Source organism: Poecilia reticulata, chromosome 10 (genome assembly GCF_904066995.2).
Source record: "Poecilia reticulata chromosome 10, P_reticulata-male-v2, whole genome shotgun sequence".
NCBI classification, from domain to species: domain Eukaryota; kingdom Metazoa; phylum Chordata; class Actinopteri; order Cyprinodontiformes; family Poeciliidae; genus Poecilia; species Poecilia reticulata.
The window spans coordinates 19,757,019-19,774,234 of NC_088839.1; the positions used below are offsets into that span (position 1 = coordinate 19,757,019).

General features: G+C 38.3%; 3 protein-coding genes across 4 annotated transcripts in view; all 3 read left to right on the forward strand.

The window, feature by feature from the left end:
• LOC103471429 (uncharacterized) overlaps positions 1–2,506 on the forward strand; it is a 28,195-nt gene extending 25,689 nt beyond the window's left edge. The window contains exon 7 of the mRNA XM_017307113.2: positions 378–2,506. Coding sequence (XP_017162602.2) covers positions 378–1,010 — 633 coding nt within the window. The 3' untranslated portion in view covers positions 1,011–2,506. The remainder of the gene's footprint in view (positions 1–377) is intronic.
• A 644-nt stretch (positions 2,507–3,150) lies between these two features.
• rom1b (retinal outer segment membrane protein 1b) lies at positions 3,151–11,805 on the forward strand. 2 transcript variants are annotated; one of them, XM_008420427.3, is made up of 6 exons: positions 3,151–3,627; positions 3,736–3,906; positions 7,015–7,257; positions 7,815–8,002; positions 8,475–8,721; positions 11,495–11,805. In XM_008420427.3, exons 2-6 carry the CDS (start codon positions 3,757–3,759, stop codon positions 11,750–11,752), a joined length of 1,086 nt encoding a protein of 361 aa, XP_008418649.1. In that variant the 5' UTR covers positions 3,151–3,627; positions 3,736–3,756; the 3' UTR covers positions 11,753–11,805. The 2 variants fall into 2 exon arrangements, with proteins under 2 accessions (XP_008418649.1, XP_081467901.1); XM_081611775.1 differs by lacking the exon at positions 7,015–7,257 and having other exon boundaries at positions 3,154–3,627.
• A 3,609-nt stretch (positions 11,806–15,414) lies between these two features.
• Positions 15,415–17,216, forward strand: part of ccdc88b (coiled-coil and HOOK domain protein 88B) — a 60,601-nt gene continuing 58,799 nt past the window's right edge. Inside the window, exon 1 of the mRNA XM_008420428.3 lies at positions 15,415–15,654. Within this exon, the coding sequence (XP_008418650.2) occupies positions 15,595–15,654 (60 nt within the window). The 5' untranslated portion in view covers positions 15,415–15,594. The remainder of the gene's footprint in view (positions 15,655–17,216) is intronic.

Below are 17,216 nucleotides of genomic sequence, written 5' to 3' on the forward strand. Positions count from 1 at the left end.
TAACATATGCTGGCTATGCCTGTTTTTGTCAAGTCATGAAATGACTTTCCATGACAGAATGTCACTAAAAATACACATATTATTTTAAATAATTTTTTTTGTCATTAATATGGGCACTAAGTGCTTACCCCCTCCCCCTGTTTTCCTTAAATTTCAGCATCCCACATAAGGAAATGTATCCATCCATTTCCCTACAAAAATGTATTTTTCTTTCTCTTAACTAAAACCGATAGAAAACAGGGCTCTTTAAAAATGGTAACAAAACTCCCAAAGTAGATATTTATCAACATTTATAAGTTTTCTATGTTTAGAAGGTCATGTACCATTTGCAGCGCTGACAACAAACGGTTAACCTGTGTTTGGTTTCTTCCCTGCAGGTGCCAGTTTTGGTAAAGGAGCTCCTGGAGAAGTATTTTGGTTCTGCTGAAGCCATTCAAACTTTTCTCACAACCTCTTTTCCGACCAGCCAGCAGACAGATGGCCAATCCTGCGATCCCAGAGCAGAGGAAGGAGCACAGGGTTGCCTGAGCGAGTCAGAGGCAGGTCGGCAGAGGGTCACGGCCTTCATGCCGATTAAACAGGCTTTGACACCAGCTAAAAATGAGGGCAGTCTTCCAGGCCAGCATGAGTCCACTCACGGCCCATCGTTCTCTCTGGCTGACATGGGAACTGCTTCCTATAAAACCACAACTTCCAGTTATCCTGCCAGACCACAGCCTGTTTACCCACAAACCCAGCAGCAGTTACTGCGAAGTGCTGCCCACACCGACACCGCTCCAGACCCTCAGCACGCCCACGCGGCGGGTGACAGATGGGAAGGAAGAGGAGGGTTGAAGGTGCTGCTCTTCGAGCAGGATGCAGGGGATGTGAACTCCATGTCGGCCCAGCAGATCCTGGATGATTTCATGCATCATCTGCAGGCACACAAGGAGGCCGGGGGAGGGAAGGAGCAGCAGAGTGGGCAGGAGTGGATGAATGGGGTGGAACAGGCAGGGAAAGTGGGAGACTGAGATCGCCGTGCGAGGAGTTTATTCCTGTCCTAATTATTTGCCAGCAGTGATTGTTCTTTAGGTGGCTAAAAGAGTCAGAGGGTGTAGATTTATTTAATTAATACATGATGTTGTGTTTGTCGGGTTTTATATAGCTGAATGAAGCTAACACTTCAAGGTTGGAAGCATAAAAACAGTTCAGAGCAACGTTTGCGAACAAAAAGAAGAGATTTATATGCATCATCTGGAATGTTGCATCTATAGAAGAAGCAGTAGATATTTTTAAATATTCACACAATGTGTTTTCTATCAAGTTGTAGTCCCCAAAACAGTGCAGAATATACCGTTACATATCTGCAACACTGAATAGAAAGTCCTCATTAACTCTCAACATGTAGGACATTTGTTTAACAGCTGATCAAAAATAGATTTTGAATAATAGACATGATTTCAGATGAAAATTGTTCACTCAGTTTCATTTACTGAGCAGCTTCAGTTGAACTTTAGTATGAATTAGCACAAGACAAAATCAAACTACAAATGTATACACCCGAGGTTATAACGACAAGTAAACACACAACTGGAAAGTTTAGACAGATGGTCTTTCTGCTAATTTTATGTAATTTGTGCAATGTTAAGTCTTTCTTACTGAGGAAAAATACAACTTTAAAGAAAAAATTGGCAGAAATTCTAAGAAATACTCTCTAACATGTTGAAAAAAGTATTTGGCCACACTTGAAATGATGTCATGTTTAAATATAAACTCTTTAATATGCCGTTGGTTCCCATTTTTCAGCTGCAAGAACTTCTCCTCTTCTTGGAAAGGTTTTCATAGAGCATTTCTGTGTTGATTTGTTCTATTGAGCATTTATGAGGTCAGGCACTGATGCTGGACGCAAAGGTCTGCCTGGCCTTGGAATCTCTATTCCAAACCTGTTTGATGGGATTAAAGTCTGGATTATGTCAATCAGATGTCATAAAATGCGTTTACTGGGTTATAATGAATTGAAAATGTTTGACTAACTCTCCAATTAAAAGTGGTGGTCATATACTTTTAATGTTGTCTATCTCATCACATGTAATGCTTTTAAAATGCTTTCCTGTTATCCAGCACTTTAATGTGAGTTAAGTCTGTGTAAAGTTGAGTATGAATGCATAGATGTACATACTTCACAGAATGTATAATTATTTCCCACAATGGTCCTTCCATGTTAAAATAATAGATGTTCTTTACTGCTTTAGTGACTTTGATGTACAGTAAAATATGAATGTAAGTAATATGAATGGATTTTCAAGCTGTAGATTAAACAAAAAGCAAAATTAGTTATTTTAGTCTGTATAATGTCAGAGTTTCACTATAAAATGTGCACAGTGTGTTTAATCTGTGTGTCTTCGTTATTGCTACCAATAAAGATACTTGTAACTGGCTTGGAATATAGATTTATACCCACTTATTATTTTTGTGTGATAATCATCAACTTTATTTCTTCTTTCAAAATAAAAACCAGAGTTGAGTATTTGCAGGCGACAATTTTTCGGTTTTTATTTGCAACATACATTTGTATAAATAAAGATGTGTGTTGCTCTTGGCATGAAATACCAAATAAAACACTGGGGTGTGAATACTTTTACCAGAGAGTCATTTTACAAACAATGTGGACTTGTTTTTAATTTTTTTTATTAGAAAAGTTTATTCTAAGTCTAATTATTACCAACTAGGAATCAGAGAATTGAGAAATTCAGATCATTTTCACTCAAAACTGCACATCAGGCTGGAAATCAACTTGTTTTTATGTGAAACAATAATCAGATTGAGATCTGTTTTGTCACTTAGTTGAAGAAATTACTCAGGCTGAGGCTTTTGACAGCATATTAAAACATGAAGGTGAATAAATTTCGCTTTATTAAGACTAACAGACAAAATCCCTGTAATCTTCAAACAATAACAAAGCATTTCCTGTTTCTTCGACCTCCATATTGATCAACTTGAAAGGTTTCAGGTAAGGCCTACTGTAGGTACACACCAACAGACCCTCCCATTGTGATGTGTCCATCAGAACAAGTTTGCTGATCAAACACTGGCCTGCTTTCCTATTGGCCCCTAGGCTTAATAGGATCCTGGAGACTCCGATGGGGGATTACGGTTCCAAACTCTCCACTTAGCCCAGTCTTTTTCACCTCCAAACATGGCTGCAGCGGTTTAGGGGGGCGCCGCACCTGCACAGACCCAGCAGGGTGCCATCAAAAGACAACATCACATCACAAGGAAGAAATTGGTGGTTTCAGCTTGAAGGAAGGGGAGGAAGACGGCCTTGTGAAAAAAATCTTTAGAAAAACCCTGTAAACTCTGGAAACGGATTATTATCTCTTTCATCCTCATTTCGTTTTCATCTTTTTTCCTCTTTAACTTTCCTGCTGTGGTCTCCACACCGATTTGGATTACAAGGAATCTTTTCGGCACAATTTCTCCAACCGAGTGAAAGAATTTGGATTATCCTCTGAGGTCGACTGCGTCCTTCACCATCTCAAGGATCTACCTGCTTATCCGCTCCACCTGGAACAACTTAGATGAGCTCAACCTGCTTATAACTCACCAAGCAAAAGGCCTGCACCAACAACTGATCATTCCAGCTGCAAAGTTCGTACGACGCTGAAACCACTTTCTCTCCTTCTTTTGAGCTCTGTCAGCTTTTTGTCACATCTGGATAGACTCCTTATCTCATGTTTCTCCCTTGTCTTTGCGCAGATTGTTGCATGGTAGTAAGCCATGGCGCTGCTGAAGATGAAGTTCAGCCAGCAGAGGCGGGTGCGTCTGGCCCAGGGCCTCTGGCTGCTCTCCTGGCTGGCAGTGATGTGTGGGGCCTTCATCTTTTGTCTGGGGGTTTATCTCAAGATCGAGCTGCTTCGTAGAGACGAGGTAGAGCGACTCTTACACTCACACAGATGATGAAGCACGCACTAGACGCCCAAGTGGTACTGAAGTTTAAAAACAACAAATCTGTCTATTTAGAGTCAGACAAATATGCGATTGTTTGCTCAGACATTTGCTTCGGAGAGCAGCAGTTTACCGAGCCCGCTCCGCTGTCGCTTATCTGTCCTTTAAATGTAAACTTTGCTTAATCCTTCAACAACAAAACAGACAAAATACAAGTGTCAACATGTGCACTCATGCATATAAAGTCATGTTGGGTACAGCATGCTGAGAAGCTTCTTTTAAACCTCAGCATTTCTCTTCCAGAATCATTACCGTGCAGTGTGTATTGATTGCTGAGGTGGCCAGCAGGTGAAGGTTACAGCCTCTGGAAGAGTTGTGTATTTGTTCACGCCATCCAGTCACCGCACGCGATTGGCCACTATTGGATTTTAGAAAGATGGAATCATTGAAATCCAGACGACTACACAGGAAAGCTGCAAAGCATGAGCAAATGCCTTAGTATATCGATTGATCTCCACAAGGATAATCCAATAGATAAAACCTCAGTGTGACTGGGGTGATGAAGCGTTTGAAAAATGGTATCAGGAAGGAATTACAAAAAATATTCTCTACCTGCTTAGAGTAGAGAAAAACATCATTAATAGTTTTTTTTTTTGTTTTGCATTCTGCTCCACTTTATTGTTAAAAAGACCGATAATTACAAATGTAACCAACACAATGGGTGTTAATTGTCATAAATTACAGGTGGTCAGAAAATAGCAGAGCTAGCTTTGACAGAATAAATTTAACAAACAACAAAAAAGCAAGAAAAGTTGTTTCAACAGCCACCACAGTATATAATGTGGTTTTGTTTGTGTCATAAATCATTGGTAAAAATGTAAGCAGCATCATAGGATGTGTAATTGAGAAGTGACACAAATTTAGGTTTATATCCAGCTTTAGCTAGTTAATCAGTAGTGCTAATGCTAATGCTAAGCTTATGCAAAACTTCCTAGTAAACCATTTAAATGCCACCTTTACTGATATTTCACTAACATTTTATGCCTTATCAGGAACAAAATCTTATTTTTATGTTTTTTTAAAGCTTGTCAACAAACCTGCTGATGATCAAAATAATTATAATAATCTGAGGCTCGAAAATATTTAAGTTTTATCATTACCATCCATCCATCCATCCATCCATCCATCCATCCATCCATGGATGGATGGTAATGATAAAACTTAATAATTTGTTAGAATTTGATAAATTCATTTTTATATCTCTTTGTTGGTAAACATGAGCTTTTCTCTAAAATATTGTCTACATTCAACCGATTTTTTTAATGTTACCTTTATTTAAGCAGGAAAGTCCCATTGTCCCATTTCCTCAAGGTAGTCCTGGCCAAGAGGCAGCAAAGGTTTAATGAAACATTGCATTAAATTAAAATGTTTGCAAATTGTTTGACTAATTTTGGTTAAGCCAGAGGTGCTGAACTCCAGTGAGCTGCATGTTTTAGACGTGTCCCTTCTCTAACTCAGCACGTTCAAATGGCTGATTCAGCTCCTCAACATGTCACCTAGCTCAGCAGATGGCTGCTAATTAGACACAAATTTAATTCAGGTATGTTAAATCAATAATATCTAAGCAATATTTAAGACACGCAGCACACCGTCTCCTGAGGACTGACCTTGAGTAACCCTGGGTGAAGTGGTTAAAATCTAATGGTTTGTTTAATTAGAGTAGGTTTTTAAAAAAAAACTCAGCAAAATATGATCCAAAACTGATGATTGATAGACAATCAATCAATCAATCAATCAATCAATCAATCAATCAATCAATCAATCAATCAATCAATCAATCAATCAATCAATCAATCAATCAATCAATCAATCAATCAAGGGATTATTTACCTAATGAATATGATGGTGTTTGAAGTACTGAGGAAACAATTGCATTATCAAATTCAGATAAGTGTGTTAAATCAAAGATCAGCCAATCAATTAATCAATCATATTTGTGCACAAAGAAGTTTACAAACAAATACTTGACCACAGTGCTGTACAGCAAGTAAAACATGACAAAAATAAAAATTTAAATAAAGGTAAAAACCTATGCAAAAAAAACAACAAAAAAACAAGATACCATTAGAATATCTCACTTTGTCTTAAAGACCAAGAATCAAAGATTTAAAAAAAAGATATTGATTAAACCTGTCTTTTGTGGAGGCAAACTATTCCACGGTGTCAGGGCTGCCTCTGCAAAGCTCTTTCATTTCTGGATTTACAATAAACTTCAGCTGCTGTTAGAAGCATTTGATCTACTGACCTGAGAGAAAAAGTTGGAACATAAGCATGCAATATTTCAGAAAAGTCTTAAGAGACTTAAAAACAAAAAAGAGAATGTTAAATTCAACCCTTTTGCACAGTCTTGCAGATCACAAATAAAGAAAAGAAGAAAAAAGTTAAACTACAATCAAAATATATTTTCATCAACTATTTTAAAAGTTCAGTAATAACAGCAATAAAACCTCCCCCTAAAATAATTCAAAATAATAATGGTAATATTTACAGGCTAGGCCCAGTAGGAATCTAAAATATATATTTAACTTAATTATATAATGAAAAATTTAATTTCTTAGAAAATGCTAAGAATGCTAAGGCTGCACGTTAGCAAACATGCTACCACTAGCATGTTGCTATTAATAGCAAATAATTTATTTCACTCAAAAGTTAGCTATTTTGCTCCCTTTAGCTAATATACCATTATTAGTTTTAATGCTAACATTAGCTAACATTGACATCCACATCATATGAGATGCTAACTTTAAGTATTTGCCTTACTTCTGCTAACATGCCAACATTAGCATGCTATGAAAAAGTAGCAGCTTTCTCTGATGGTTACGGATAGTTTGTTATAATTCAAATAAAAAATTGTTTTTGTAATAGCAACATAACATACAGTATTATAAATCCACTTAAAGTTAAAAGTCTAACAAATGTACCGATATGATGAACTTTGTATACAAGCACATCTATCAGATAAGAAAGGGAAAAGGGAGAGGAAATGACAAAGTGACAGCTGCATTCTTTGACTCTTCTCTCGTTCTTGAGGTGATGGAGAACACAGAGATCCATGTAGTACCAAACCTCCTAATGATGGTCGGCTTGGCCTCCATTGGAGCCAACTGGGTTGCCAGTCGGGTGTGCCAGGACTCCCTGGATGCCAGCCGCTTCCCCCGCTGGAAGGTCCTCTTGCTGGGCTGGTTTGCTGTGGCCATGCTGCTGTGCTGCCTGCTCCTTGCTGTGGTCGTCCTCAGTTATGCCCTGCAGGGGAGTCTGGAAGAGTCACTGAAGGTGAAAGTCACTAAAAAAGAGTATTGATCCCGACAGATCAAGAGGGTGAAATACAGTGTGACAGTGTGACCTTAATAGGTTAAAAGGGTTAGCCGATCTGAATACAAGATGAAGATGGAATAGCTTAAGAGAACTATGCTAACAGGGGTGAAAAAACTGACAAGAAAATGTGTGAAAAATCTGTATTTATGAATGAAAACACCTAAAAATTGTTGGAAAAGAAACATGAAAGATTCAATGCTGCATCTATTGTAATGCAAAGAAAATATTTCTTCACATTTTTAAAACCTGTTACATTTAAAGATAAAAAAGCAAAGCAAGATTTTGTTTATAGCACAAAGTACATCAGTGTTTGATCTTTGTGGCTCACTATCTGTCATGTTTTAGATGTGTTTCCACTTAAGCATCCTTCCTCTGTCTGAAGCCTGTTCATCATCCAGTCATCCAAGTTTTAGTAAAACAACTAAAACATGCAAGTTAGAGAGGGTCCTGGTACTAGAACTACTGCATTATTTAATTCTCTAAAACATTTTGCAAACGGTATTCTTTGTTGTTAGGTGGGTCTGAGGAACGGCATCCGGTTCTACAAGGATACGGACGTCCCTGGCCGCTGCTTCCAAAAGGAGACCATTGATCGTCTGCAGATGGAGTTTCGCTGCTGTGGAAACAACAACTTCAAGGACTGGTTCGAGGTCCAGTGGGTCAGCAACCGATACCTGGATTTCACTTCCCAGGAAGTCAAGGAGTGAGTAAACAACAACAACAAATACACAAGTATGACATGAGACGAAGAGAAATGAGATCAAAAGCAGAGCACTAAAATGATTTGGTGTGTAAGAGAGAGAATTGGGCCACATAAGTGACAGATGAGCGGACTTCACATCCAAAAAGGTCAAACTATATGTTAGAGAGAGAAAGAGAGGAAGCATGATGTGCAGAGGAGATAAGAAGATGGTTTAAAAATAGACTTGGCCTTTAGTTTTGAAAAGAGAGACAGAGAGGTTGAAGCATGAGAGGATTGGTTGGTCAAAGATTAAATAAGTGAAATGCAATGAGTAAACAGAGGTTTTGACACGGTGCCACTTGTATTGATGTGCTCTTCACTTCTCACTAAGCCGAATCCCAGGCCCTTAACATTTTTAAAAGGTTTTGTTCCTCCTATCTCCTTTCACTTTTAACCTTTATGCTTCTTCATCGTTTTCATCTATTACCTGCAGTCGTATACGGAGTAACGTGGATGGCCGCTACCTGTTAGATGGCGTTCCTTTCAGCTGCTGCAACCCTGCCTCCCCTCGGCCTTGCCTGCAGAACCAGCTGACAGATAGCAGGTCTCACTACAACTATGAATACCAATCAGAGGAGCTCAACCTGTACAGCCGCGGCTGCAGGCAGGCTTTAACCGACTACTACATGGGTTTGATGAACTCAACCGGACCTGGTGTGCTGTCAATCATCCTAATTCAGGTGGGCAACGGTGTAAAAATGTAGCTAGGAAGTAAATCAGTGACACTAAATAGTTTATTAGCAGCTTGTGCATTTATCTCCCAATTGAAGTAGTCAATGTTGCACAGAGATATAAAGAAAAACAGTCATGGTCCAACCACATGTTCAAAAAAATGCAAAAAGTTTTATTTTTGAAGGCACAGAGTGAGCTTGGCTACAACTGTATTACAGAAAATGGTAAAGGCATGTTAGCAAATCTAATTTTCTGCAATGCTAACATGTCCAAGTAAAGGACAAGAGGTTATTTGTGAGAAAAACTTTTCAGACTGGCTATGGTTAATTGTGTCTAGGCTAAAATCTGGCAATCTAATCCAAGTTTGTGTCAATGTTGAACACTGTTGGGTGCAGTGGCGGAACAAGTCAGCGTCGGGCCTGGTGGTGGGGCTAAAGCCCGGGCCCTTTCAAGTACCTTTTTCTTTGGGGGGAAGGAGAGAAGGAACGTATTTTTTAGTGTATTTTACCCACAAAAAATATGGAGAAAATATCGGCAAAACCATGAGTGAAGCAATGACTGGGCAAGCCTACTATATAATTTACTGGGGGAACAACTCTTTATTATTCTACATACACCTTACTCAACAGGAGAGAACCCACTTTCTTCGGATGTAATCAGAAGCCAAAACTAATTGAAACTCTTACTCCTAATGCCTAATGTTGGATAGTAGCCAATAACAAGAAAATGTGTGAAAAATAAGTTTTTCACACCTGGCATTGGACAAATGTCAGGTGTGAAATGTCAGGTGTACTGTCCACCTGACATTAGACAGTAACTAATGTAGCCAATGTTGGGTGGCCATTGGCCAATGTCAGGTTGTTATTGGCCAATGTCAGGTGGACAGAAGCCAATATCAGGTGGACAGTAGTCAATGTCAGGTGGACAGTAGTCAATGTCAGGTGTACTGTCCACCTGACATTAGACAGTAACTAATGTCAGGTGGACAGTAGTTAATGTCAGGTGGACAGCAGCCAATGTCAGGTGGACAGTAGCCAATGTCACGTGGACAGTAGTCAATGTCAGGTGGACAGTAGCCAATGTCAGGTGGACAGTAGCCAATGTCACGTGGACAGTAGTCAATGTCAGGTGGACAGTAATTAATGTCAGGTCGTTATTGACCAATGTACTGTGGTTTGTAACCAGTGTCAGTGTAATCTATGGTGACTTATGTCAAGTGGTAATCAACCATGGTCCTCATGGCTACTCATGGCAGGAGCCTAATCCTACATAAAACATCCCTGGGTCTCTAAATCCGGAAGAAATAAAAACAACCCCACAGTCCTTAGTGACAGCATTACAAAAAAACCCAGAATCTTATTTACCTTTTTGTCTTCTGACTCACTGCCTCCCATGACAACTAAAACAAAGAAAAAAACATCACAGACACACCAGCTACCCTGGTTCCATCAAACATGCATTGTCATCTCTTTGTAAAGTCCCGGTATTGATGTCACATTCTATTCTCGAGCCCTAGAGGCTGAAACAGGAAGTCGATGCACAACCACACACTGCCCACAGCTGATCACACAATCCATACTTCTAAATGCAGAACCTGAGTGCTGCAGGTTTTTTTCTTCTTCTTCACACTGGGACAGATGGCTGCCGTGTTATAGAGGCATCAAGTCCTGCACAAGTTGTTTTTCTGGCTTTGCATCATGTTGCCTGCAGCTGACTGAAAAAAGAGGAAAAGGAAGCGTGATATAAAATGTGATGAGCAACATTGTGTGTGAGTGTTGTTGTTTTTAGTACAACTGGAACCATGACAAGCAAATAGACACATTATAAAAGTATTCACACCTCCTTTGCAATTTCAGCAAATTTTATTGTGTTTTGTTGGGTTTTATGTGATTGAGCAGTACAACGAAGAGTCCAATTGTAAATAATGGAGCTTTGACAAATAAAAATCTGAATTTATGTTCAACCCAATTTACTCTGATACTCCTAAATAAAATCCAGTGCAATGGGCATCTATTCAGTAAATAAAGGCTATATGTGTTTGATTTCACCTCACTATAAATTACAAAGGCCTAAGAAGCTTATCTGGAAACATTAGAGAGCAAAGAGTATATCGCAGACCAAACTACACACAAGACAGGTCATGGCTAAACATGTGAAGAAGTGTCAGCATCATGCTGTGGTAATGATTTCCTGCAGCAGGAATGAGGAAACTGGTTATGAAGATACATGGAGCTAGATACTCACAATTCTGGAAGAAAACATGATACGCACAAAAAGCTTTAAGCTTGAGGCGGAGGTTTATCTTTGAATACAATAATGAGACGAACATGCAGACAAAATTACAATTAAACATATATTCAGGTGTTTTCAATATAAAAAGTCTAAATTCAACAAAAACAAAACATTGGCAAGTCTGACAAATTGTTGCTCATTGCAGTCCTTCCAGTCTGACTGAGCTTAAACTGTTATGCAAAATGGTCAAACATTTTAGTCTCTTGATGTACAAATATGGTAGAGATTTACTCCAAAACACTGTCAGCTGTAATTTGCAACAAGAAGAATTTCAGCATTTATACATTAAGTCACGAAGGATGAAAACAACACATCCAAAAGATTGTCATTGGTAAAAATTTTGAAAACGACGTTATCTTTTCCTTGTACTTTAGAGCTATGCTCTACTTTGTGATGATCTGTGGATTGAAGTGTGTAGTTGTAATTTGATGATGTGAATAAGGTCAAGGGTTATGCAAACCAACTGACTTTATTCTTCTTTCTCTTCAGCTGTCTGTGCTCCTGAGCATGCGTTACCTGCAGACGGCCGTGGAGGGAGCAATGGCTCTGGAGTCTCCAGAGGGTGAAAGTGAGGGTTACATCCTGGAGAAAGACGTGAAGGCAACCTACGCTGACGTCAAAGCCAAGGCTCTCGACCTCCTAAAGTTTGCCCAAGTCGATCCGACTTCCGAAGCCGCAGGGGCTGAAGAGGGGGAGAAAGCAGCTGAAGCCACGGAGAAGGCCGCCACGCCACCTCCAGCCAGCTAGAACAAGGAAAACAAAAAAGATATAAAAACGAGCTGAGGAGGATGGGAGGCAGAGTGGGTGTCTGTGTTTCATTTATTTATTTTCATTTTTGGTTGTGTGACTTGGATGGAAGCAGGTTGGGTTTTGAGACCGGTAGGCTTGATTTGTGCTCCATCTGAGAAGCAGCCACAGCTCCCTTGAACATGACCAGAACAGGGCAACACAAAGGAAAATTAAATCTTCTCTGTGCAGGACTCCACGAACCATCAGAGAATCCGCTCACGAGGTTGTGTAGTACCTTTTGTTTTTTTTCTTTTTTCTAGAAGACATACAAAATTTACTCAGGTGTAGCATAAACAGAGAAAAAACATATCTGACATGTTTTGAGTCAAATTTGGGAAAGTTAAACTCAGGAAGCTAAGTTTTATCCCATGTGCACTGTATTATTCATCTCTCCGCTGTAGAGTTTGTACTGAACTGCAATGAAATGCTTAGGCACTTGTTAAACTGGCACATGAATATTAAATTAAAGGTAGAAGTTTTTAACTGCTTTGTAGTGTCTGCTTCCTTTTGTGCATGTAAAACAATCGAGGTGTTGTGGGTTATCTCAGGGCAGCAAGCAGGGGCGGATTAAGAGTGTGTGATTATGCTGTATGTGTGAGTGTGATGGCCTACATGAAGCTGTCATCGCATCTATTCTGGCAGCCCTGAAACAATCTCATAATCCCAGCGCGGTTAATCCCAGAACTGCTGCATAAGCGGTAACCAACAAGCCCCTCCAGCAGCACGCAAGAACGCTCACCTTCACACAGAGGCAGCTGGAGCACACCGATGAAATGTGCTGGTATGAAACAAGAAATGGGCGTTTTCATCTGCAAGGAACAGATCACAGTGATTTGTCCTATAGATATAGGTTTATCCAATGTGTGCACAATCTTCTGAAATAAAATTTCCATCACAGAATAAGTTCAATGAATGTTTTCTTTTGGTTCCTGAAAAGCACGTGAATGTCGCTGTATGTACCTGCAAAAGGCAAGGTTCTTTAACGAGGAAGCACAAATGGAAATGGAGGCTAATTAAAAGTCAGGGTAAATAATTGATTTTAATGTCAAATATAAAAATATAATACTTACTTCCTAATAAAGTAAAGAGTAGAAGTTATTTACAGGGGTCCAATAATAACTACAAATACAAGCAAATATGTGAAATATTGTGAAATAATTATTTTTATGACAGTAAAGTTCATTTTTAAAAGTCAGCATGATCTGGTAATGATTAAATATGTTGAGTATTAAAGTTTAAATGGTTTCAAGAGTTATATTTTGCTTGAAACAAGAGGACTAGAAAAATCATTGTTGTAGTTCACAGGTCAAACTGACTCATTTCAGAAATATGCAATTGAGTCAATTCAATACAGAACAATAGAATCATAGATTAAATTGTTGCCTTTCATTTGATGCATAACAATAAATATATTAATGCAATTAATTTTAGTTTACAATTCCTGATAAAGTTATTCTATCAATCCCTCCTTCTAAGCAAGCATGTGGCAACAGTGGAAAGTAATGACTTTCCTTTCACAGAAAAAAAGAAATTCAGGCTCAGTATGTGCAGGTATATAACAAACAAATGTTGACATGTGACAAGGAGATAAATTAATGAATCTTATTTTGATATGAGACACTGTCCCTGTTAACAATGAATCAAGTACAACACAGAATGCATTCTGTCATTATGTTATTGAAGGGTCAAAGAAAAGAATGGCCATTGAGATTCTCGATGTGAGAATGAAGGAAAAATACATTCCCTGCTTTGTTGAGAATGAAGGAAAAATACATACCCTGCTTTGTTTATCCACCAGGCCTCCCTGCTTGGGGAATTTCCCAGCAGCTTCATATAAAGAACAAAAAAGATGCAGTTTATTTCACATCTCCGGCACAGCAGCTGTGTGACCCTGGACGGTTCAAAATGAGTTCAGGAAGAGAAAACCAACCTCTCAGAAATATCTTTTCATATGTGTTTAACGTAATAAGCCATGATCTGTCATAACACGTGACAGAACAGATATGCTTTACATGCGTGAGAAAACCAGCGTACACCATGAATCAACTGCTCTGTCAGTATCTTTCTCTAGAAGAGGAACATTGATAAACACAGATAAGTGCTGAGCTAATAGTGCAATATTTTTAACAAACTGATGAAATTTTCTTTCGGAGTAGTCAAACAGCATAACTTGAAAGGTTGATCAGAAATTGTCTTGCAAGATAAGATTATTTGTTTGCACTGTCAAATGTCAGCTCAAAATCAAGAGCATTAAGAAGCAAAAAGTGTTTCTTACTATCAAAGTCTGCATTTACGTTAGCACTTGGAGTGCCTTCATGCATGGTAAAAATCTGAAAATGGGTTTGAAAATTAAAGGCCTGGTTGGTGATACAAAACTACAAACAAAAACTTTTTTAAATTTACAATTTGAATAATTAAAACTAAGAAATGAGTGAAGTACACTCTTTATTTTCAGAGGATGGAGCCCATCTGACTCCACAAACTCATTAAAGCTGATGCTATCATAAGAAATACCTTGAAAAGGTTTGAGGCAGTCCATTTCCTCTCCTTTGTGACATCATGCAGAGATAGGGAGTTATTTCTCCAGCAGACTCTAACAGCTGTGCTGAGATATGAAGGATCTAATAGTGACTCTTGTACACTAATTCCACTGCCCTAAACAGTTTATTACAGAAATATTTACAGCTGAAACCAGATATTTAAATATTTATTGCATGAAAAGATGCATAACTTTGTTTTTGTTTCTTAACAATCTAACATTTGATCAGACTAAAGCACTCTTGCTTTGGGTCATTTAAATTTAATTAAATAACTTCTGATGACAAAATAATAAACAGAAGATTTTTTTTATTATTTGAAAGTAACTTCTTTCATCAGTATTTGAGAAAATTTATCTAATACTAGTCAAATATCTATCTATCTATCTATCTATCTATCTATCTATCTATCTATCTATCTATCTATCTATCTATCTATCTATCTATCTATCTATCTATCTATCTATCTATCTATCTATCTATCTATCTATCTATCTATCTATCTATCTATCTATCTATCTATCTATCTATCTATCTATCTATCTATCTATCTATCTATCTATCTATCTATCATCTATCTATCTATCTTTTCATTCGTCTAACTAAAGAGAGAGAGGAGAAAACAGAAGCATGGAGAAGGAACATTCCCCTGAATGGTTTCGTTACGGAAATAATGATGCAAGTCATTTATCTGGAACAAGAAAGAATGCAATTCCATTCCCAACCAGCAGAGGTCAGGGTTACACAGTGCTTGATTTACATCCACACGTATTATTGCGGTAAAAAAAACAAACAAACAAAAAAACACCCCTCTGAACTTTGAGGCGACGAATCACGTTGTTTTCAGCAACACTAAATCAATAAACAATAGGAGTACTAAACAGCATCATTTCAAAGGTGAAATATCCCTTTAAAGCAGTTTACAATGATTTTCAGATAATTAATCGACATTTTATTTGTTGCCACATTTATGTCATGTCCTTTAAAATCCTGAGATATCTGCTTGAGTGAGATGACGTGTGTGTCGTGTGCTGGAAAAAAAAAAACGCAACATGTGTGTTTTGAGAAATTCCGGTGCGGTTTAGAAACCAACTGACACAGTCATAGAGGAAGAAAGGCGAGGTGGAGGGAGGGCAGGGCCGCAGATATGTCAAGCTGCTTCACGCAGCTCAGCATGGATCCTCGCTCTTTGATTCATCACAAACAGAAAAGTTGATGATACTTTGTAATTACTTCTCCATTTGAGTCCTCGTTAACACAACAATGGAGTCCGGAATTAAGGAGATAATAGAGGAATTCATGGGGAGTGCGCTGGCGCAGTGGGTATGTCATTTATCATTTGTCACCTTGAATGAGAGAACATTTCGACAAATAGAGGAATACAAGACGATAATGTAGGAAACGGTCGGCGCAAACAGTTTTCTACAGTTTGTGTTTAATCCTAATAATGCTCTATCTTACATTTAAACAAATTCAGAATCTTCTTGATCAGTTTATTTTACTTGCAAATACATATAAAAAGTCTAATTCAAATAAATGGCAAAGTCTCGTTGTTAGCTTCTTGATAATGTGCGCAGAGAAGCAAACGCTACTTCTCCTTTTGGCTGTTTCCTTTGCCATTTAATGACCAGCGTTTTTTTTTACCTCTCAGTCTTAACACTTCCGTGTCCTGTAGGGCTGTTTTGAAAATGACACCATTCACTGTGCTTTACAAAATTGTGTCACTTTACTACCACAAACTAGGCTTCCATATGTAAAAATGTGTTACTGTCCAGTTACTCTACTGTAATACCCCTAAATCAATCCAGTGCTGCCAGTTTCCTTTGGTAAACAGAGCTCACCTGTTTGATATTTTATCTTAGTGTAAATCCAGCTGTTCTGCGAAGGCCTCGATGGTTTGTTGGAGAACATGAGAGAACACAGCAGAAAAATCAGAGGTGAAGTTGTGGAGAGGGGCCACATATGGAGCTCATTAATCAGATGAGCTGTGGTGGTTTTCTTCAGCAGAAAGAGGGAAAATTGGGATTAAAATTCAGATCCTGGAAGTAAATCTGTTGGAGGCAGCAAAAGACTTGAGACTGAGGTGGAGGTTCCTCTTCCAGCAGGAAAACAACCATAAACATGGATAAATTAAATGGTATAGAAGAATAATAATAATGCCTTAACACATCTAAATCAAATGGTTTAGCTACCTCCTCCTGATGGTAACTCACTCATTTGATTCAAGTTTGCTGAACTTTATTGCTACTTCAGACATCACTGGTTAAGATCAAATCATTTCCACATGTTAGAAAGTTAAAGTCTGGATCTAAATCCACTTGAGAATCTGTGGAAAGAGCTGAAAAATTACGTCCAACGTTCGTCCAACCTGACAGACTCAGCATCGAAGAATCGGCGGACATTTTTATCTCTACACATTCCAAAACATTGCCTGTAACTTTCCGATGTAAACAACAAACATTAAGCCGACAAAATGTAGAGATCTATTGGAAGCCTTTGAATATTCAGTGTTTTGTCTCTGAAATAACGAGGATTTGTTTCATTTATAAAACTGGATTTATTTAACAGGAAATCAGCTACTGTGAACTTCAACCTTCTGGTCTGTGTGCAGTGTTTATGGTGACCTATTATACTTTTGGGTTCCCTCTTGTTTGTTGCACTTCACCAATGGAAAACTCATTAATTCCAGCTTTATGTTTATTTCCTCAGTGTCTTTCAGAGGGTAACATAATCTCTGACTTCAACCTGATTTTCATATGTTCTTGGACATCCAAACAGCTGGAGGCTCTTAAGCTGCTTTGCTTCCTCTTACCAGACGAAGTTTGTGACCAATGGTGCATTTTTAGAGGTGCCAATGGAACAAAACCTTCAAAAATATTGCAGTT

Bases quoted from the DNA above. Each gene is read 5' to 3' on its own strand.
- rom1b (XM_008420427.3), top strand. From the start codon at position 3,757: ATGGCGCTGCTGAAGATGAAGTTCAGCCAGCAGAGGCGGGTGCGTCTG. The intron at 7,258-7,814 runs GTGAAAGTCACT...CTTTGTTGTTAG, and splicing joins GTCTGGAAGAGTCACTGAAG to GTGGGTCTGAGGAACGGCAT. The intron at 8,003-8,474 runs GTGAGTAAACAA...TATTACCTGCAG, and splicing joins ACTTCCCAGGAAGTCAAGGA to TCGTATACGGAGTAACGTGG.